This window comes from Equus caballus, chromosome 14, assembly GCF_041296265.1.
Source record: "Equus caballus isolate H_3958 breed thoroughbred chromosome 14, TB-T2T, whole genome shotgun sequence".
Lineage (NCBI taxonomy): Eukaryota > Metazoa > Chordata > Mammalia > Perissodactyla > Equidae > Equus > Equus caballus.
In genome coordinates, this window is record NC_091697.1 from 57,455,015 (window position 1) to 57,475,117 (window position 20,103).

The 20,103-nt window shown below is 40.4% G+C and overlaps 1 protein-coding gene across 1 annotated transcript; it reads left to right on the forward strand.

The window, feature by feature from the left end:
- Nucleotides 1–29: 29 nt before the first annotated feature.
- Nucleotides 30–14,225, forward strand: C14H5orf15 (chromosome 14 C5orf15 homolog). The gene is made up of 3 exons (XM_001502840.6): nucleotides 30–215; nucleotides 9,942–10,468; nucleotides 12,723–14,225. Exons 1-3 carry the CDS (start codon nucleotides 77–79, stop codon nucleotides 12,852–12,854), a joined length of 798 nt encoding a protein of 265 aa, XP_001502890.2. The 5' UTR covers nucleotides 30–76; the 3' UTR covers nucleotides 12,855–14,225.
- Nucleotides 14,226–20,103: the final 5,878 nt, after the last annotated feature.

Consider the following 20,103-nt stretch of genomic DNA (forward strand, 5'->3'; position numbering starts at 1 on the left):
GTCGTGATGCCTTACGCGGTGTCTGACGTCATGACGCAAATCCTAGCGACGGCGTAGGCTCCCGGCCGAGTCGGTTATGGCCGCTGTCGCCCAGAGGAAGATGAGGAGGGCCGTGCAAGCGAAGCTGCCTCCCAGGCCGGGCATCCCGGTCCCCGGGGGGTTGGCGCGGTCGCTGGCCCTGGCGCTCCTGCTTGCGTCCGCCACCGTGTCCAGTAGTAAGAGGGGCGCGGCGGCAGGGCGGGCGCGGGAAGACGGGGAGGGCCCGGCGTGGACCGGCACACGGGCCGGGCCAGGGAAAGGGCGGTTCCGAGTGTCCGGAGCAGGCGGCGACGGCGACCTGAGGAGGGAGGGGTCTGAAGGGGTCTAAGGAGGTGGGGTCTCTAAGAGTCAGAGAAGCGGGGTTGAGATGCAGGGACCCAGGGAGCCGAGAGCGTGTAGAGGGGCGGGGAGGGAGGTAGTGGTGCTGGTGTCTGGAGTCTTGAAGAATGGGTTGCCACAGGAAATGGCGGTAGTGGGGTCTCTAGAATTCCTTGGACTGAGGGTTTTAGGGGGGTCTTGAAGAGGAGGTGGGGGAGACGGGTGCTGAGGAGATGGCCGAGGTCAGGAGGTGTGGTGTGTAGAGAGGGTCCCACGGTTGGGGGCAGGGGCGCACGCAGGGGTCTAGCAGGGCCGAGGGAGGATGTGGGCTTTCCAGAACGGGTGAGGTCAGTGGTAAAGACGAAGGTGGGCAGCGGCGGTGACCGGACTGAGTGATGGAATATTTCGGAGAGCAAAAGTGAGGGGGAAAGAACTTTCTTCGGGTACTGGTGCATCTCTGAGGTCTGGGAGGTTCTGGTACTTAGTAAAGAGCCAGAATACTGGGGCCTTGAAAAGCTCCCCAGTGGCTTGGGAGGAGGAGAGGAGTTTCGGAACAAAGGAGATTCTTTGTAAACCTGGTACCCCTTCCCTGTGCCCTGGGTTAACCGGACAACCCTGCTTCATTTTAATGGATCCGTAGCATTTGATTAAGTTTCTTCTTTTTATTTTAATTTTAAAAAATTTTATTTTTTTGAGGTATAATTGACATGTTAGTTTCAAGTGTACAACATAATGACCTCATCCTTGTATACACTGCACATGATATGCATAAGTCGTCTAGTTACCATCCATCACCATACAGTTACTGAAATTTTTTTCTTGTAATGAGTACTTTTAAGATACTCTCTTAGCAACTTTCAAATATGCAATACAATATTATTAACTATAGTCACCATGCTGTACAGTATATCCCCGTGACTTTTTTATTTTATAACTAGGAAGTTTGTACCTTTTGACTCCCTTCACTCATTTCTCCCACCCCTACCCCCTCTTTCCTTTGGCAGCCACCAATCTGTTGTCTGTATCTGTGAGCCTGTTTTTTTTGTTTTATTTCGTTTTGTTTGTTTTTGTTTTTTTAGATTCCACATATAAGTGAAATCATACAGTATTTGCTGTTCTCTCTCTGACTTATTTCACTTAGCGTAATGCCCTCAAGGTCCATCTGTGTTGTTGCAAATGGCAAGATTCCATTCTTTTTTATGACTGATTAATATTCCAGTCTCTGTGTGTGTGTGTGTGTGTGTGTGTGTGTGTGTATTTCCCATTCCAGTGTGTGAATGAATTCTCAGGGTCCTGTGCATTCTCATCTGAGAAATATTGATATAGTTTAATTTAAGGCATTTTTTAAAAAGGGACCAGTAGGAGAGAATTAAATTTAGAAAGTTTTATTTTTAAAGTGGTAAGTCTCAACTAGAGAGGAATATCAAATAGGAAAGGGTAGAAATGCAATGTTTAGAAGTCTAAAAGTAGTATATGTTTGTAGAAGCTCAACAATTAAATTTGTAAAGTCAGAGTTATCACTTTGTTCTGAGTACTCTTCATATTTGACTGGATCAACTTTCTCTGATTTGAAAGAGTAGAGGTCCGGGAGATTGATCTAATTTGCATCATATGTTTCAGATGAATTTTTAGTTTGTTTTCTTATATATTACTTGCAAGTTTTTACTCCTTGAACAATACTTATTGATTCTGCTGCTACTTGGTGCTAGGTGTTGGAGTTACAGCAACAAATAGGGTGACATTGGAGATATCCTTAGAAGAATGAGTGGGGTTTTGTCTGGCTGAGAACTATGGGAAAGGCTTTTCAGAGGGTGCAGTCGGTGCAAAGATGCTACCTATGAAGCAGTGTAGGATTTGTGTTGAGTGTTGGATCAAGAGCATATTCAGTAAATATCTGTTGGATGCTTGCTATCTGCTAAGTAGGCAATGGGAGCAGAGTAGTTAGGGAGATTAGTAAAAGATGATGAGATTGAGGTAACGGGGGCCAGATCATGTAGGATTTTACAGGCCATTATAAAGACTTTGAATTTCACTCTTGAGAGAAATGGACAGCTCTCAGAGGGTTTTAAGCAGAGGAGTAATATCATTTAACTTAAGTTTTTACAAGATGACTCTGGCTGTTGTGTTGACAGTGGACGATATGGGTTATGATAGGAGCAGGCAGGTCATTTAGAAGTCTACTGTGATAATCCAGGTGAGATGATGGTGGCTTGGCCTAGACAGTACAGTGGAGGGGTGACAAGTTTTCAAATTCTGCATATATTTTGAAGATAGAATAACAGATTGGATTGATGACTCCAAGGTTTTCGGCTTAACTAGGAAAATGGAGTTGCCATTAACTGAGAGGGAGAATGTAGGTAGAGCAAGTATATATATTTTTCTTTTTGACATGGGAGGTAATAATGCATTTCTTTAAATTAAACTTTTTATTTTGAAGTAATTGTAGATTCACTTGTAGTTGTAAGAATAATACAGACCCTGTGTACTGTTTATTTCGTTTTCTCCAGTGGTAACGATACCACAACCAGGATACTGACACTGAGACACTCAAGATACAGAGCATTTTCGTCACCATAAGGACCTTCTTGCCCTTTTATAGTCCCCCTGCCCTTCCCTCCTCTCCTCACTGCCTCCTGGAATCCTGGCAACCACTAATCTGTTTTTTATTTCTTGAATTTTGTCATTTTGAGAGTGTGATATAAATGGAATCATATGGCCTGTAACTTTTTGGGATTGGCTTTTTTCACCTAGTGTAATTCTCTGGAGATTTATCCAAGTTGCTTCATATATCAATAGTTTGTTCCTTTTTATTGCTGAGTGATAATCCATGGTATGGACGTACTGCACTTTGTTTAACCATTCACCCGTTGAAGGACGTCTGGGTTGTTTCAGTTTTTGACTATTATGAATAAAGCTGTTATAAACATTCATGTACAGATTTTTTTGTGAACATAAGCTTTCATTTCTCTTGGATAAATGCCCAGGAATGCATTTGCTGGGTCATATTGTAGTTGGGTATTTAGTTTTTTAAGAAACTGCCAAACTGTTTTCTGGCTGGTTGTCCTATTTTACATTTACCACCAGCAACATATGAGTGATCTAGTTTCTCTGCATCCTCACCAACATTTGTTGTTGTCATTATTTTTCATTTTAGCCATTCTGATAGCCATTTTAGACATTCTGATAGGTATGCAGTGACATCTACCTGTGATTTTAATTTGCATTTTCCTAGTGGCTAATATCTTCTCATGTGCTTATTTGCCATTTGTATATTCTCTTTGGTGAATTGTCTATTTGTGTCTTTGCCTATGTTTTAACTGGATTGTTTGCCTTTTCACTTTTGAGTTTTCAGAGTTCTTTATTGTAGATACTAGTCCTTTGTTGTGTATGGGGCTTACAAATATTTCTCCCACTTTGTGGCTTGTCTTTTCATCCTCACAGGAAGGTCTTTCATGGAGCAAAAGTCTTTAATTTTGATGGAATTCAACTTATGAATTTTTCCTTTTATGTATTCTAGTTTTGGTGTCAGGTCTAAGAATTTGTTGCATAGTCCTAGATTCCAAAGGTTTTCTCCTGTGTCTTTGTCTAAAAACTTTATAGTTTTACATTTTACATTTAAATTTGTGATCCATTTTTAGTTAACTTTTGTATAAGGTGTGAGACTTAGGTCGAGGTTCGTTTAGCTTGTTAATATCATGGATTACATTGATTGATTTTTGAATATTGAGCCAGTCTTGCGTCCCTGGAATAAATCTCACTGTTCGTGGACTGTCATTCTTTTTATATATTGCTGATTGCTATTTGCTAGTATTTTGTTAAGGATTTTTGCATGTATGTTCATGAAAGATACTGGTCTGTAGTTTTCTTTTTCTGTAGTCTCTTTGGTTTTGGTATCAGGATAATAATACCAGCTTCATAAAATGAATTGAGAAGTGTTCCTTCCTCTTCTATTCTCTGGAAGAGATTGTGTAGAATTGGTGTTAATTCTTCTTTAAACACTTGGTAGAATTCTCCAGTGAAACTATCTGGGATTGGAGACTTATTTTTGGGGAGTTTTAAAATTAAGAATTCAATTTCCTTTATAGTTATAGGGCTATTCAGATGATGTATTACATATTGGGTAAGTTGTGATAGTTTGTGTTAAGACTCTGGTCTTATCTAAACTTTATTTTTCAGTTGGTTTTTTATGACATTGCCCTGGCAGGGGAATAGGGGGTTGCTGCACATTACTGCCGGGTAGAGATAGAAATCTAGGGTCAACTTGATCTCTCTTGACACCCAAAGGGTGGTGGTCATGTTACTTCTGGGCAGGGGTGGGAGTTCTGGCTCCTGTCATGTTCTGCACCAACATAATGCTGGGGGTGGCCTCTCTACAGTGGTTAAAGTCTTGACTCTCCACTAGGCCTCCTCTGACACCATCCCATTGTGGAGGGGAAGGGGCACCTCATTACAGCCTGGTGAGGTTGGAAATCTGGGCTCTCCACTCAGCCTTTGCTGGTGTGGATGTGAGTGGAGCCACAGTTTTTTCTGTGCTGTTTGCCCGGAGTAGAGCAGTCATTGTTTAAAAGTTTTCTTTCTTGCTAGGCTGACTCGCTCTTGATCTTTTGGCTAGAGAGAGCAGGCTTTTTGGGGGAGTCCTTTTTGTCGATACCCCTTGATGTTGCCAGGTTGCTAGCTTCTTCAGCTCCAAGTCTAGAATACATGAGATAAAAAGAAAATCCAAGGAAGTTACCACCGGGTCGTTTCTCAGGTCCCGAGGTCTCTAACTGCTCTGCCCTATTCTCTCCACCTTTCAGAGTCTTCTTATGTTATTTTATGTATACTACTCAGGATTTTTAGTTGTCTTTAGTAGGAAGAATAGGGAAAAGTATGTCTACTCCATCTTCCTGGAAACCAAAGTCAGAATTCGTTTTGAACATGTTAACTTGAATGTCATACATCTAAGAGGAGATGTCAAGTGGGCAGTTGGATTTATGAGTCTAGAGTTGTGGTAGTTCATGGGATTGCTCTTCTCATGGCTTCATTTTTCTCAGAGAAGTTGGGAAGTGATGTCATCAGTTGACACTGAGGACAGTAGAGAAGGTTTGGAAGTTTGAGGACAGAGGGAGATGTGAATGGCCCCCTAAGTGAGTAGGAGGGTGAATGGACTAGGAAAATACAGTGTAATTGCCAACATCATTACATGTACACCTGACTTTTTACATTGAACTTAAAATGAAAAACAGTGGCATGCTTGTGTATTTATTTCCTGCCATGTTCACCTGCTTAGTGCAGATGGGGAGTAGTTAGAGAGTTTGATTTAACTCAGGACGTAGCCTTGCCAAGTAAGTGAGACAGAGTGAGCAAGGGGGAAAGGGATTGAAGTTATATATAAGAGAAGGATAGTGGCTGACCACAGAACTGAGTCTGGGTAAAGAAGGAAGAGAGTGTATTGGGCAAGGGTGGAGTGGTGGCCACGAGGAACCAAAAAGGTGGTGGGATCAGAGAATTGTAGGTTCTGATGGATTCAGAATACCAGGGAATGAATTTGAAGGCTTAGGAGGTCATGTCAGCAAGTGGGATGTTTGAAATTGAGATGATGGAAGAGTTGTGATGATAGGTGATGACCATGGGAGTGAGAGGTTAAGGGAAAGGAGAGGGTTGGCTCATCAGAAGAGAGGAGGTTGAGGATTTTGAAATCAACCCAGGAGTATTAGGTAGAGTGAACTCTAGAGCCAGGAGCTAAAATCATTGAGAAATAGGGACGGTGACCCAGGAGTTGGTGGACAAATGTTAGTCGGTGATAGCAGATGACAAGAGAATCAAGGCTGCGGGCATTCAAGGGAGAGGAATGGGAAAATGATGTGGGTGAGGCTCCCCCAACCCAGGAGAATAATGCCCCCTTCTCCAGACTGAGTGGTGCAAAGATGTGTGAGAAAAACAGTTGTTAATTAAAAGGGCTGCAGGGACAGTGTGTCCTTACAGGAAAGCCAGGATTTAGTTATACAAAAAAGTGAAGGATGATAGAAGGGATTTGCTGATGACTGACTGAATTCTAGAGGCACAGTGGAGGGATTTCTGGCCATGGAGAGGGATGGAAGATAGGGGTAAATTATAATCTTTCCCACCCCTTTCAGCTTGTGTCCTTTAAATATATATGATTATTCTAAAAGCCAAGCACAGAAAAACAATTTTTAAAAAAGTCAAGGTTAGTTAGTAGGCTCCCAGTTTTTTAAAATGTTATTTTAAAACATTTTTTCCCACACTTTGGCAGGAAAATTAAATATATCAGAGAAATAGTAATTTGTAAATGTCTGAATCATAAGTAAGTTGAGGTGGTAAATGTTAAAATTCTTTTAAGAAATTCCTCTTAATAGTTTTCTGAATAATGTGTACTCAATGTGTTCAGTTTTAGGCCCTGTTTATTTCTTTTCTTCCAGTGAAAAATTTCAAGGAACTAACTGTTCAAAATTTTTTAGAGAGTTTTACTAATTTACTAAATTTTTTACTGATTTACTAAATTATTTTTTATGAGAGATTCTGTTCAGTACAATTGACTACCTATTTATTTTCTCTGCACGAAGTAGATGTCCACTCTGATACACAAGCCAGAGAACAAAGAGTTGTCTGTTAGATTGTTAGTTTGTGTGCATACACACGTTTGTGAAAACCCAGGAATGATTTGGTTTAATCTTACCCCTATAAAATATTTTACTTTAATTTGATAGACTTTAAAATATTATCTGTAGTTTTAGATCTCATATGACAGTTTATTTTTAAGATTTTTATTTTTCCTTTTTCTCCCCAAAGCCCCGCGGTACATAGTTGTATATTTTAGTTGTGGGTCCTTCTAGTTGTGGCATGTGGGATGCCACCTCAGCATGGCCTGATGAGCGGTGCCATGTCTGTGCCCAGGATTTGAACTGGTGAAACCCTGCGCCGCCTAAGCGGAGCATGCGAACTTAACCACTTGGCCATGGGGCCTGCTCCGGACAGTTTTTTCTTTAAGTTTAATGGATATTCTTGAAGTTCTTTAATAGATACATTAGATTATAAATTAGAAACTGTTAAATTTCAAAGAGGATTCCTCTGAACTTTTGGTAGAGTAACTTCTGTGAACAATTTAACCTTTGCTTTAGTAAACCGTGCTGAGTGGGTAGGAGCATAAGGAAATAAGAGCTTGTATGTATTTGGTGTCATTCCCATACCTAGGTTGCCTTCCCCAATCTTTATAATAGTCTAGTTCACACTTACTTTTCAAGTTCCACTTTCTAATTCTTTTCCTTTAGGAGTTGTCCCTTTCTTCCTGAAAATACTTTAAAAAAAAAAAAAAATTTGTGGGGCTGGCCCCATGGCTGAGTGATTAAGTTCGCATGCTCCATTTTGGCGGCCCAACAACTAAAATATACAACTATGTACTGGGGGGATTTGGGGAGAAAAAGCAGAAAAAAAAAAAAGATTGGCAACAGTTGTTAGCTCAGGTGCCAATCTTTTTTTTTTTTTTACTTTTTGTTAAGATTATGATAGTTTACAACCTTGTGAAATTTCAGTTGTACATTATTGTCATTGTCAGTCATGTTGTAGGTGCACCACTTCACCCTTTGTGCCCATCCCCTCACCCCCCCTTTCCCCTGGTAACCACCAATCAGTTCTCTTTGTCTACATGTTTAACTTCCACCTATGAGTGGAGTCATACAGAGTTCATCTTTCTCTATCTGGCTTATTTCTCTTAACATAATACCCTCAAGGTCCATCTGTGTTGTTGTGAATGGGACTAGTTTATCCTTTTTTATGGCTGAGTAGTATTCCATTGTATGTATGTATATATATATATATATACACCATATCTTCTTTATCCAATCATCAGTTGATGGGCGCTTAGGTTGGTTCCACGTCTTGGCTCTTGTAAATAATGCTGCAGTGAACATTGGGGTGCATGGGACTTTTGGAATTGCTGATTTTAAGTTCTTTGGATAGATACCCAGTAGTAGGATGGCTGGGTCATGTGGTATTTCTATTTTTAATTTTTTGAGAAATCTCCATACTGTTTTCTGTAGTGGCTGCACCAGTTTGCATTCTCACCAACAGTGTATGAGGGTTCCTTTTTCTCCACGACCTCTCCAACATTTGTCACTTTTTGTTTTGTTTATTTTTGCAGTTCTAATGGGTGTAAGGTGATATCTTAGTGTAGTTTTGATTTTCATTTCCCTGATGATTAGTGATGATGAGCATCTTTTCATGTGTCTATTGGCCATCCGTATATCTTCTTTGGAGAAATGTCTGTTCATGTCCCCTGCCTGTTTTTTGATTAGGTTGTTTGATTTTTTGTTGTTCAGTTGTGTGAGTTCTTTATATATTATGGAAGTTAACCCTTTGTTGGATATATAACTTGTAAATATTTTTTCCCAATTAGTGGGTTTTTTTTGTTTCAATCCTGTTTTCCCTTGCCTTGAAGAAGCTCTTTAGTCTGATAAAGTCCCATTTGTTTATTCTTTCTATTGTTTCCCTTGTCTGAGAAGACATGGTGTCTGAAAAGATCTTTTTGATACTGATGTCAAAGAGTGTACTGCCTATATTTTCTTCTAGAAGCCTTGTGGTTTCAGGTGTAATCTTTAGGTCTTTGATCCATTTTGAGTTTATTTTTGTGAATGGTGAAAAAGAATGGTCAATTTTCATTGTTTTACATGTGGCTGTCCAGTTTTCCCAGCACCATTTGTTGAAGAGACTTTCTTTTCTTCATTGTAGGCCCTCAGCTCCTTTGTCAAAGATTAGCTGTCCATAGATGTGTGGTTTTATTTCTGGGCTTTCAATTCTGTTCCATTAATCTGTGCACCTGTTTTTGTACCAATACCACGCTGTTTTGATTACTGTAGCTTTGTAGTATGTTTTGAAGTCAGGGATTGTGATGCCTCCAGCTTTGTTCTTTTTTCTCAGGATTGCTTTTGCAATTTGGGGTCTCTTGTTGCCCCATATGAATTTTAGGATTCTTTGTTCTATTTCTGTAAAGAATGTCATTGGGGGAAAAAAAAATTGGGGAGAGAGAATCTTCCAGTTCTAGTATCACTTAGAAATGCTGTCTACAGCTCTCTTCTCTTACAGCTTCTCTTGACTTTGTTGTACTATGTTGAAAATATTTAGGTTCACGTTTCATATCTAGTTTGTGACCTCCTTGAGCTAGGATCGGCCACTTATCTTTCTGTTTTGGGGATAAGGTGGAGTCTGGGCAAAGATTATTGAAGTCCAACCTCTTTGTGAAATGAAGACAAAGGGGATGGTAAGAGCTCTGTGTGGACTGCCATTGTGACCTAGAGTCAGACCCCTCTCTACTCTTTTTTTCTTTTTCTTTTGGTGGCAGGCTATATAATGCAGTAGGATTATGCTGCTTAAGTTGTTAGTATCTGGCAAGGCGGTTGTTATCTGATGAATAATTGACTAAGAAGAAATGTAACTGCTGGCTATTGAGACTTATTAACTAATCTCAAGGGAAAGTTATAGGAATTTAGCAAAGAGAAATGCTTAGTGAAAAATCTAGGTAAATATGCTTCTAGCTTTGTGGAGATAAACTTGGAGATTTCAGTTTCGTGTTCTTTATTTGCTTGTTTTAGCTGTAGCACAGATGGATCCGCAAAGCCAACGTGAACCCCATCTAGATACTTCTACTCCAGATATGAATGCTTTAACACATGAAAACCAAACCAAACCCTCTGATTCTGAAATCAGCACCACCTTGTCTCCCACAACTAGTACAGAGAAAAGTGGAGGGGCGTCTGCGGCCCCTCATCCCTCGCCTACTACTTCTCTGTCCCAAGAGGAAGCTGATAACAATGAAGAGCCTAGCATAGAGGAGGAAGACCTTCTCACACTGAATAGTTCTCCGTCCACCGCCAAAGACACTCTGGACAATGGAGATTACGGAGAACCAGACTATGACTGGACCACCAGCCCCAGGGACGATGAGTCCAGTGAAGGCTTGGAAGAAAACAGGGGCTACATGGAAATCGAGCAGTCCGTGAGATCTTTGAAGCCCCCATCCTCAAATATAGAAGAGGAAGATAGCCATTTCTTTTTTCATCTTATTATTTTTGCTTTTTGTATTGCTGTTGTTTACATTACATATCACAACAAAAGGAAGGTAAGTTTGGGATTTTTCAGCCCTTTTAGGTACCCTTTATTATCTCAATTATATTATTAACGCTTTTGATGGTTCAGAGCTTTTTCTTTTTTAGTCACGTTTAAAATGATGGAAAAATATTGAGATGTCTAATCAGTTTATAAATCTGTGGTATATTTTAACAAATTACAGACAGAATGCTTTACTGTATGTGCTTCAAAATAAAGAAGCCAAATTACTTTTTAGTGAGCAAAACCAAAGCTCAGTGACTTTTTAAAAAAGGTTTTATATCTTGGGGCTAGCCCAGTGGTGCAGTGGTTAAGTTTGCGTGTTCCACTTCGGCAGCCTGGGGCTTGCCGGTTCTGATCCCAGGTGCGGACCTGTGTACCGCTTGTCGAGCCATGCTGTGGTAGTGTCCACATAAAATAGAGGAAGATGGGCACTGATGTTAGCTCAGGGCTAATCTTCCTAAAAAAACCCCAAAATGTTTTATATCTTAATTTAGCATTGCCACTTCGGTGGAATACTTGTGGAGAAGGATTGTTAATTAATTTATTTTTGGTGAGGAAGATTGGCCCTGAGCTAACCACTGTTGCCAATCTTCTTCTTTTTGCTTGAGGAAGATTGTCCCTGAGTTAACATCTGTGTCAGTCTTCCTCTACTTTGTATATGGGACCCCACCACAGCATGGCCTGATGAGCGGTGTGTAGGTCCATGCCTGGATCTGAACCTGTGAACCCCAGGCCGCTGAGGCAGAGCACATGAACTTTACCACTACGCCACTAGGCCAGCCCCAGTTTGTTAGTTTAATACTTGTAATTAATTAATTTTTAATTTTTAAATATTTTCTGAGGAAGATTGGCCCTGAGCTAACATCTGTTGCCAATCCTCCTCTTTTTGCTTGAGGAAGATTGTTGCTGAGCTAACATCTGTGCCAATCTTCCTCTCTTTTATGTAGGATGCTGCCACAGTGTGGCTTGACAAGCTGTGCTAGGTCCACGCCCGGGATCCAAACCCATGAACCCCGGGCTGCCAAAGCAGAGCACGCAAACTTAACCACTATGCCGCCAGGTGGCCTCTGATACTTTCAGTTTGTTAAGCATTGAACTTAATGTTATTTTCATAACTTTTTTTCCTCGTTGTAAAAGTATGAAGTGTTTGTTTTAGGGAATTCAGAAAACACAGAAATGTATAGAAGAGAGAATTTAAGCTACCATCCGAATCTGAGCATTATTAACATTTTGGTATATTTCTGGTCTGTAAATATGTATATAATTCAGATGTATATGTTATAATTTTTAAATGAATTTGATCTCATATAGAGTTTTATATCTTGCTTTTTACCTAACATATCATGAACATTTTCCATATCATTAATATTCTTTAAAAACATGATTTAATAGCTACATAATTTATTGAGCTATATTCCTGTTGAACATTTAGATGGTTTCCAATTTTTGGTTCAGAGATTATATTGTGGTGAACATTTCTGTACTGGAATTGGTTTGTGGGCTACACAAGGCAAAAGAGGCATAAAAAGGATTGGATGGTTAATTTTGTGTGAGAGTGCATCCCGGCACCGCGTAGCCCCAGAGCTAACAGTTAAAATACTTAAAGGGAGATCAAACACAGTGTCCTTTCTAGTACTTAACTGGTCAGGAAATCTCAGGTCTTGACTTCATTGTAACTTCATTGTAACTTTATTTGTGATTCCTGCCAAGCCGCCTTCCCCTTTGGGACCTTGATTTTCTCTGAGAAATAACAAAATTGGACCAGGTAATTTCACAATACCTTCCCGCTTTGAGAATTGGTGATTCTAATATCGTGTTTGTGGTTTTGAGTTAGAAAACAAGCAAACAAACCGTTTTGGTTATTTGTGATTTAGTGGTTTATCACTAGATTTGTAAATATTTGTAGGTGGACAACAGTTTGAAGCCAGAGATGTTCTCTCCCAGGGTTTAGAGTTGGGCTGTCTCTAGTGTAAACACCTGAGGGACTTGTTGGGTTTCTGGGCTCCACTGCAATCTACTAACTCACCTCTGAAGATGGAGTCTGGGGATCAGTCTTTACCAAGTGCTCCTGTGTATGTTAAAATTTGGGAAGCCCTGTCAAGCCTTGTTTACAAGACGGAAAACAAAAACCCCTTTTTTTGTTGTTGATGTTGTACTTTTTGTATTTGGGAACCTAGGAGAGAGATATTTCACTTGTTATAAAAACTTTTAGCATATCTTCCATTTTCTCTTTTGCTTATCTAATTTATTTTGTTTTATTCCAGATTTTTCTTCTGGTTCAAAGTAGGAAATGGCGTGATGGTCTTTGTTCTAAAACAGTGGAGTATCATCGTCTAGACCAGAATGTTAACGAGGCAATGCCTTCTCTGAAGATTACCAATGATTATATTTTTTAAAGCACTGTGATTTGAGTTTGCTTATTATGTAATTTTATTTGCTTGACTTTTTATATGATATCGTGCAGATGTTTGCCATAGGTAATTGGTACTTAAATGAGAGGTGGGTCTCTCTATTTTGCCTTGGTGCTTTGGAAATTAAATGTCACAAACAAGGAGTGCATAATTTTTTACCTATACTTTTAGAAGTGAATTCTATCAGGTGTCCTAAATGTGGAGCTAAGCATTACCTGTTAGTTTTTACTGTTCTGGATTTCTTTATTGTACTTCTTCTGGAAGTATTAGTAATGCTACTTTTGAAAGATCCCAAACTTGTAATTAAATTCTAACGTATCTAGTACTGCTGACTGAGATTCTCTCTCTGCCATCCAAATACTATTTTTTAAGCACACGTTTCTTTGTGCTCCCAAACTATAGTCTACGAGGATGTATATAATAATGCTTTGCATATAAGTCACATTTTTTCTTCTGGGGAAATTGCTTTGGATATTTTTGGATAATTTAAACATAATTTAAGTAATTATATTGCTCATTCTGACCACAATTTTAGGTAACAGATTAATAAATGTGTCTAGAAATTCTGGCAATAGAGACTCCCTGCAGTTTGCAGTGGACGTAGATAAAATATTATAGAGATACAATTTTTTGGTTAGAATTACTGAGTTAAATTTAGAGGTAGAAATTTGTGGTAAAATATTAAATACAAGTACAATTGCTTTTAGTTGGCAATTGATTGTAGCACGGGTTCCTCCAAGCTTTCAAGCAAGAGGCAGAGTTTAAAATTATATCAGGTTTGTTCACTTTTATTATTTTATAGTAAGTTTGAATAAATCTTAGGGGCCATTATCACCTAAGTAATATTATATCTAGGTCTTTCAAATTAGAATTATACCCGAACGAAGTTGTTTGTATACATAAAGGATATATGCGTACAGTGACTTTTTCTCCCCTGTACTTGTTTTATTTTCTTTTTTTGTTTTTTACAGCAACTGGAAATTTATTTACTGTATTTCATTTTAGCTTGTCTTTTTATCATAAAGAATTGATCACTATGTAAATATGTGATTTGAACTATGGTTGACTTACAAGCGTCACTACAACTTTTTAAAAAACGTAACCCCTAATACACATTAAGCATCCACTCACAAAGCCTGAGTGAGGCAGTGGGCATGCGCTTTGTGTAGAGATGGAAGAAGCAGGGCAGTCCATCATTTCTCTCGGTGGACAGTTTACTGTCCTAATAAGGAAGGGAAGCACAATGGAAATACACCTGAACTGTTTTATTGCAGTAATTTTTTTCATATCTGAAATTGTATTATTTAATATTTTGAATAAGATTTAAAAAAAATAAATGGCAAAGATATAAATCCATGATTTTATAAGTGTGTTTCATTTTAATGATGGTTTGGGGCCTTCATTCGGGCAGTGACAGAGGAGTAGTGCTTTTGTCTGGGAGGAAGCTAAACTGACTAGCTTGCTTTTATTCCTTTTAGCAGTAGAAGTCTGCCTCTGATTCCCACTTGCATTTCAAAATCCTGCTTTAGGTACAGTTTACTGCTAGGTGCTGAAGTTTGTTGAAAACTGTAGCAAAGTAGAATTGTGAAGAAAAATAAAGCAGCTAAATCAATGTGCACTTTCTAGTATCCTGGCCGCCCTGTTGTCTCCCTGTTGAAGGCTCCCATGTCCTAGAGGATCATCCCCCTTAATGGATCCGGGGTTCTTTGGCACCTCCTGATGGCGCATTCTTTGCTTCCCAAGTCCCAGTGCTGCTATCAAGTAGCCTCTGACTGTTGGAGCATCAGATTGTACATTAATTAAAATTGCTGCCAGAGGGCCCGGCCTGGTGGCACAGTGGTTAAGCGCGCACATTCTGCTTCAGTGGCCCAGGGTTCGCCAGTTTGGATCCTGGGTGTGGACATGGCACCGCTTGACAAGCCATGCTGTGGCACACGTCCCATGGATAGAGTGGAGGAAGATGGGCACGGATGTGAGCTCAGGGCCAGCCTTCCTCAGCAAAAAGCAGGATTGGCAGCAGATGTTAGCTCAGGGCTAATCTTCCTCAAAAAAAAAATAAAATTTGTAAAATTGCTGCCAGAGTCTTGCAGACCAGCAGACCTATAAATATGTATATAATTCATATGTATGTATATGTTATAATTTTTAAATGATTTTGATTTCATAGAGAGTTTTGTATCTTGTTTTTTACCTAACAAATCATGAGCATTTTCCATATTGTTAATATTCGTTGAAAACAGTAGCCACATAATTTATTGAGCTATTTTCCTGTTGTATGTTTAGATGGTTTCCAATTTTTGGTTTGGAAATAATGTTGTGATGAAGATCTCTGTACTGGAATCAGTTTGTTGAATTACATGAGGCATAAATAGAACTGGATGGCACAAATACCCACACTTGAGTCTTACAGCACTAATGTATCCTACTCACCTGTGGTGTCTGTTCTTGTTTCCCAGTGTCACCTGGACAGACCAGGAGCTCTTACCAAATGTTACTACTTATGGCATAAAAGGTTACCCTTTAGTTCAGTTCCTGTGTCTTATCTGAAAAGGAATGGTTGAAACTTGTGAGGCAGGCAGACGTTTGTTTCTACAACTTGTTACTACAGACATTTAGAATGTGTGCAGGCAGGCATGTCTTGACGGGTTTTGATTTTAGCTGTGAACCCAGGAGAGTGAGTGCAAGCTCTTTTGTGCACTGTGCAGGAGGTGGCCCTCTGTAGTTTGCCTCACATAGTGTGATCTTGAGAAGAGAGACTGGCTCTTCGTCATCTCTAGCCCAATATTCACTGCTTGGCACCTACCAGGGCCCTTGAAATCGTTCAATGATATATTTCCAAAATTAGATGAAGAGAAAACCAAGACAAATCAGGCTTTGTGCTGGCTCATGTAGTCAGCATAGAGTCTAATACTACTAACATCTGGGACCTGGAGCTGCATGTAGTGGGGGAGAACCAAGATGTGGTGTGTCAGCTTTATCTGAACATCCACATTCCTCCATGAAGCTAAAGCCCACATCTATGGTCTGAGATATCACTCCTTCCCCCACGTTGCAGGCTCTGATCAGAGCAGCTGCTGCCCGTGAAACTGAAGGGGATGGAGAAGGTTACTGCTGGCACAGGTGCCAAACTGTCCCTCTTCTCTCTCTGTCTGGCTGACCTTACCTTTGGCCTTCTCTCACCCTGGTCTGGTGGTGCAACAGTTAGCCTCCCTTCTGGGTTTAGCAGTAAGTAGTTCCAACCTTCCCAGAGGTTCAAAGTATTCGGAGGGCCAGATGTCTTCCACGGGCGTGGAAAAGGATGCTGTCTGAGGTTTGAGGTCAGTCTGTGGCTGGATTCTGTTCACCTGTGTTTTACTTGCTTTGACACGAGGGTGGAAGTTGCTGGGACAGATTCTGGAAATGGAGCTGGGTCCATTTCTGACTCCCGTCTCAATAGCCCTGTGTGGTGGTGACCTGCCGACTAGGCTGCTGAAGTGACTCTAGGGAGTCTGATTTTGGACAGTAAGTAGCAGCTTCTACCCCATCAGCTCCAAGCCCACCTGCCTTCTGGCTCCCTCCTAAGCAGTCGCAGACCCCTCTGCCATTATTGATGAGCCTTTAGATTTAAAAGCCCCTGCTCCTTGGGAAGTCTTTCTCCACCTAACGGCCCAATATCTCTGCTCTGAAACCCTATGCTTCTTTCTCTCATAACCCCAAACTGCCTCATTTCTCTGCTGGAAAACCCTGAGATGCCATGTTCTGGGAATCCTTTATTTCCTGCGTGCCCTTCCCATAGGGCCCTTTGTGCTTTTCTCCCAGGCCACCCTTGGCATGTGGATTGGACGGCACTCCCATCTGAGACCCTTTCAAAGGAAGCAGTGCCTGCACTGGGTTGGAGCTGTTGTGGGCCCTGGGATCAGATAGGTCTAGGTTAGATTCTCACTCTGGCCAGACCATTTTGCATCCTCTAGGGAGAGGCCAAACATATTTCCTGATCCCCTTGGGACTGAAGAAGGGTCTGGGGTCTGAAGGGCTAACATGAATGGCCTGGGCTTTGCTGGGGCTAAGGACATCCTGGCACATGTTGCACCTCTCTGCTCTTCTAGGAAGACAGACCTGGGGAGAAATGGAGGGGAAGGAGGGGTGTGGGGTGAGGTCAAGGCTGGATGACCTTGGTCTGAGCTCTTTGTGATTGTATCAGTCTCCTACCTTGTAAAATGGGCAATTGATTACCTTGCAGGTTTGTCAGGAAGAGAAAATGGATTTATGGATGTGAAAGGACTGTGTAAAGGGAGGAGTTTCCAACAAGCCACTGACCACAGAAGAGCCAGCTCGAGTCTTGGGCCCACTGAGTGAGAGCCTGAAGGAGCTGCCCACAGTCCTGGACAGCTACCCCAGGACTCCCTTGAGGGATGCAGCTTGTCAGAGCTGGGTTTGTCCCGAATCATCTGGGCATGTATGGCCCGCTAGATGACAGATGGGGCTTCCTGGGAGCCTCCCAACCCCATTCCCTGTTCCCCATCCTCATCCTTTCCATGAAACAAGGCCAAAGGGTCCTTCCCATCATGGCCTGGGCTGTTTTCAAGAACGTTTGCCTAGAGGCAGTAGGACCCAGGACCCCAGAGAGAGCTACTTTTAGGCTACTTAGCGTGCCTTAGCTAGAGGGGCTTGCTTGTCTCGGGGAGCAAAGATAGAGGCAGGGCTTGGGTGCCAAGGCTCACTCTTGCGTGTCCACCTTCTACCAGTAGCACAGCATCGCAATAAAGGAAAATACTGAGCTTCTTCCACTTGGGCTCTGTGCTGCGAGCTGGGGATGACAGTAGGTCAACACAGACACTGTCTCCGTCCTCATGCTGACCACTGTCAGGCAAAGAAGAAAAAGAATTAAGCAATCACAGTGAAGTGTGATGAGTGTTCTAAGTCAAAAACTGGATTTCTGTTTTGTTTCTTCGTGGTGCAGGTAATTTAGACTCATTACAGTAGCAGATAACACCTAGTGAGGGCTTATGATGGACAGGCACTCCCTGCTATCTCTGTGTGTGCACCCAGCCCAGGAAGGTGGTTGCTATTATCCCCATGTCACAGATAAGGAAACAGAAGCCTACAGAGTTCAGTGACTTGCCTGAGGTCATACAGCTAAAACAGAACTGGGATTTGAATTAAGGTAAGGTCTGACTCTAGACTCCCTATTCTTTATCTCTAATTGCCTGTTGTGATAGAAAATGAGACAGCTACAGAAAAGTAAGAAGAAAAAGTATCCAAAGTTTCTCTCCCCTTAGGCTGTAAACATTTAGGTATATTCTCGTTTTCCTCCTTTTAAAATTGCTTTTATTGTGACTATAACATTGCACATGATAGGAAAATGCATCAAACAAATGTACAGCTTAACAAATTATTACAAAGCAAATGCTTGTGTAGCTATCACCCAGGGAGAGAAATAGAACTTTGCCAGCATCTCCAGCTTCCCTCCTGGTCACTACCCTTTCCCTCCGTCCACAGGGAGCTGTTATCTTGACCTTTATCATAATCACTACCTAGCTTTTCTTTTTAGATTTACCACCTAAGTATATGTCCCCAAATACTATAATTTATTAAGTTTTCAACTTTTATAAAAAATGAAATCATACAGTATGCATTGCATGTATTTTTTTGTGACTGGCTTCTACATTATGATGGTGAGATTCATCAGTTAGTTCAGTGTGTAGCTGTAGTTCATTCATTTTCATTGCTAGATGGTATTCTCGTAAAGAATACACTGCAATATATTTATTTAGTCTGCTGTTGATGTACCTTTGAGTGATTTCCAGCTTCAAACCATTATGGATGATACTGTTGGGAACATTCTTATACATATACATGTCTTTCATTGCTTGCAGGAGTATTGGCCTTTCTGGTGGGTATGTACCTAGGAGTTGAATTGCTGGATGCATACTTTTCAACTTGAATACTAATGCCAAACAATTTTCTGAAGTGATTGAACCAATCTATACTCTTTCTAGCAGTGTGTGAGAGTCCCTGTTGCTCTACATCCTTGCTAACACTTGACGTTGTTAGTGTTCTTAATTTTAGCTATTCTGGTGGATATATAGTGGTATCGCATTGGGGTTGACTTTGCATTTCCCTGACGATTTTTTCTACTGGAGTGTCTGTCTTTTTCTTACTGCCTTGTGGGAGTTCTCTCTTCTGGATATGAGCCCTTACCTGGTTATATATGTGACAAATCACACATATACTCTTACTCTGTGTCTAGCTTGCCTTGGCACTCTCTTAATGGTGTCTTTTGACGCACAGAAGTTCCTAAAATTTTTTGAGGAAATTATGGCTCTGTTTTATTCAGATGTACTTTACATACGTAAATCCACAGATTTTAAGTATTCAGTTTAATTAGTTTTGACAATCGTGTATATCTATGCAATTGCCACTCCAAACAACATATAAGATATTTCCATCACTACAGAAAGCTCCCTAGTGCCTCTTTCCAGGCAATGCTTCATCCACCTTCCAGAGGTAACCACTTTCTGCTTCCTGTCACCATACATGAGTTCTGCCTATTCTAGGCTTTCACATGGAAGGAATAAAAAGCATGTATTCTCCTGTGTCTGACTTCTTTAGGTCAATATAGTGTTTTTATTTTTGTTTTTAAATTCACCCATATTGTTGCATTAATAGTAGTTTTCTTTTTATTGCTAAGTAGTATTCATTGAACTAATAGAACATAATTTATTTATTCATTCTCCTGTTGATGGACATTTGTGTTGTTTCTAGATATATACATATATTTTTGTATCTGAATTTAATATATATTATTACTACTTTAAATGTATTAATGCTTATTTTAATATTTTAATAATATTTAATAGTTATATTAAATCTCTTGTAAGTATATAATATTAAACTTTTAATTTTATGATAATTATAGACTCATATGCAGTTGTAGGAAATAATATAGAGATCATGTGTGTCCTTTACCCAATTTCCCTCAGTGATAACATTTTGGAAAACTATAGTACAATAGCCCAACCAGGATGTTACTTTGATATAGTCAAGCTACAGAACATTTCCATCCCCACAAGGATCCCACTTGTTGCCCTTTTATAGCTACTTTCACTTCCCTCCCACTCTCAACCCCTCCTTAATCCCTGGCAGCCACTAATCTGTTCTCCATTTCTATTCTTTTTCATTCCAAGAATGTTAGATTAGTGGAATCATATAGTACGATTCCTATGGTATATAACCTTTTGTGACTGGCTTTCTC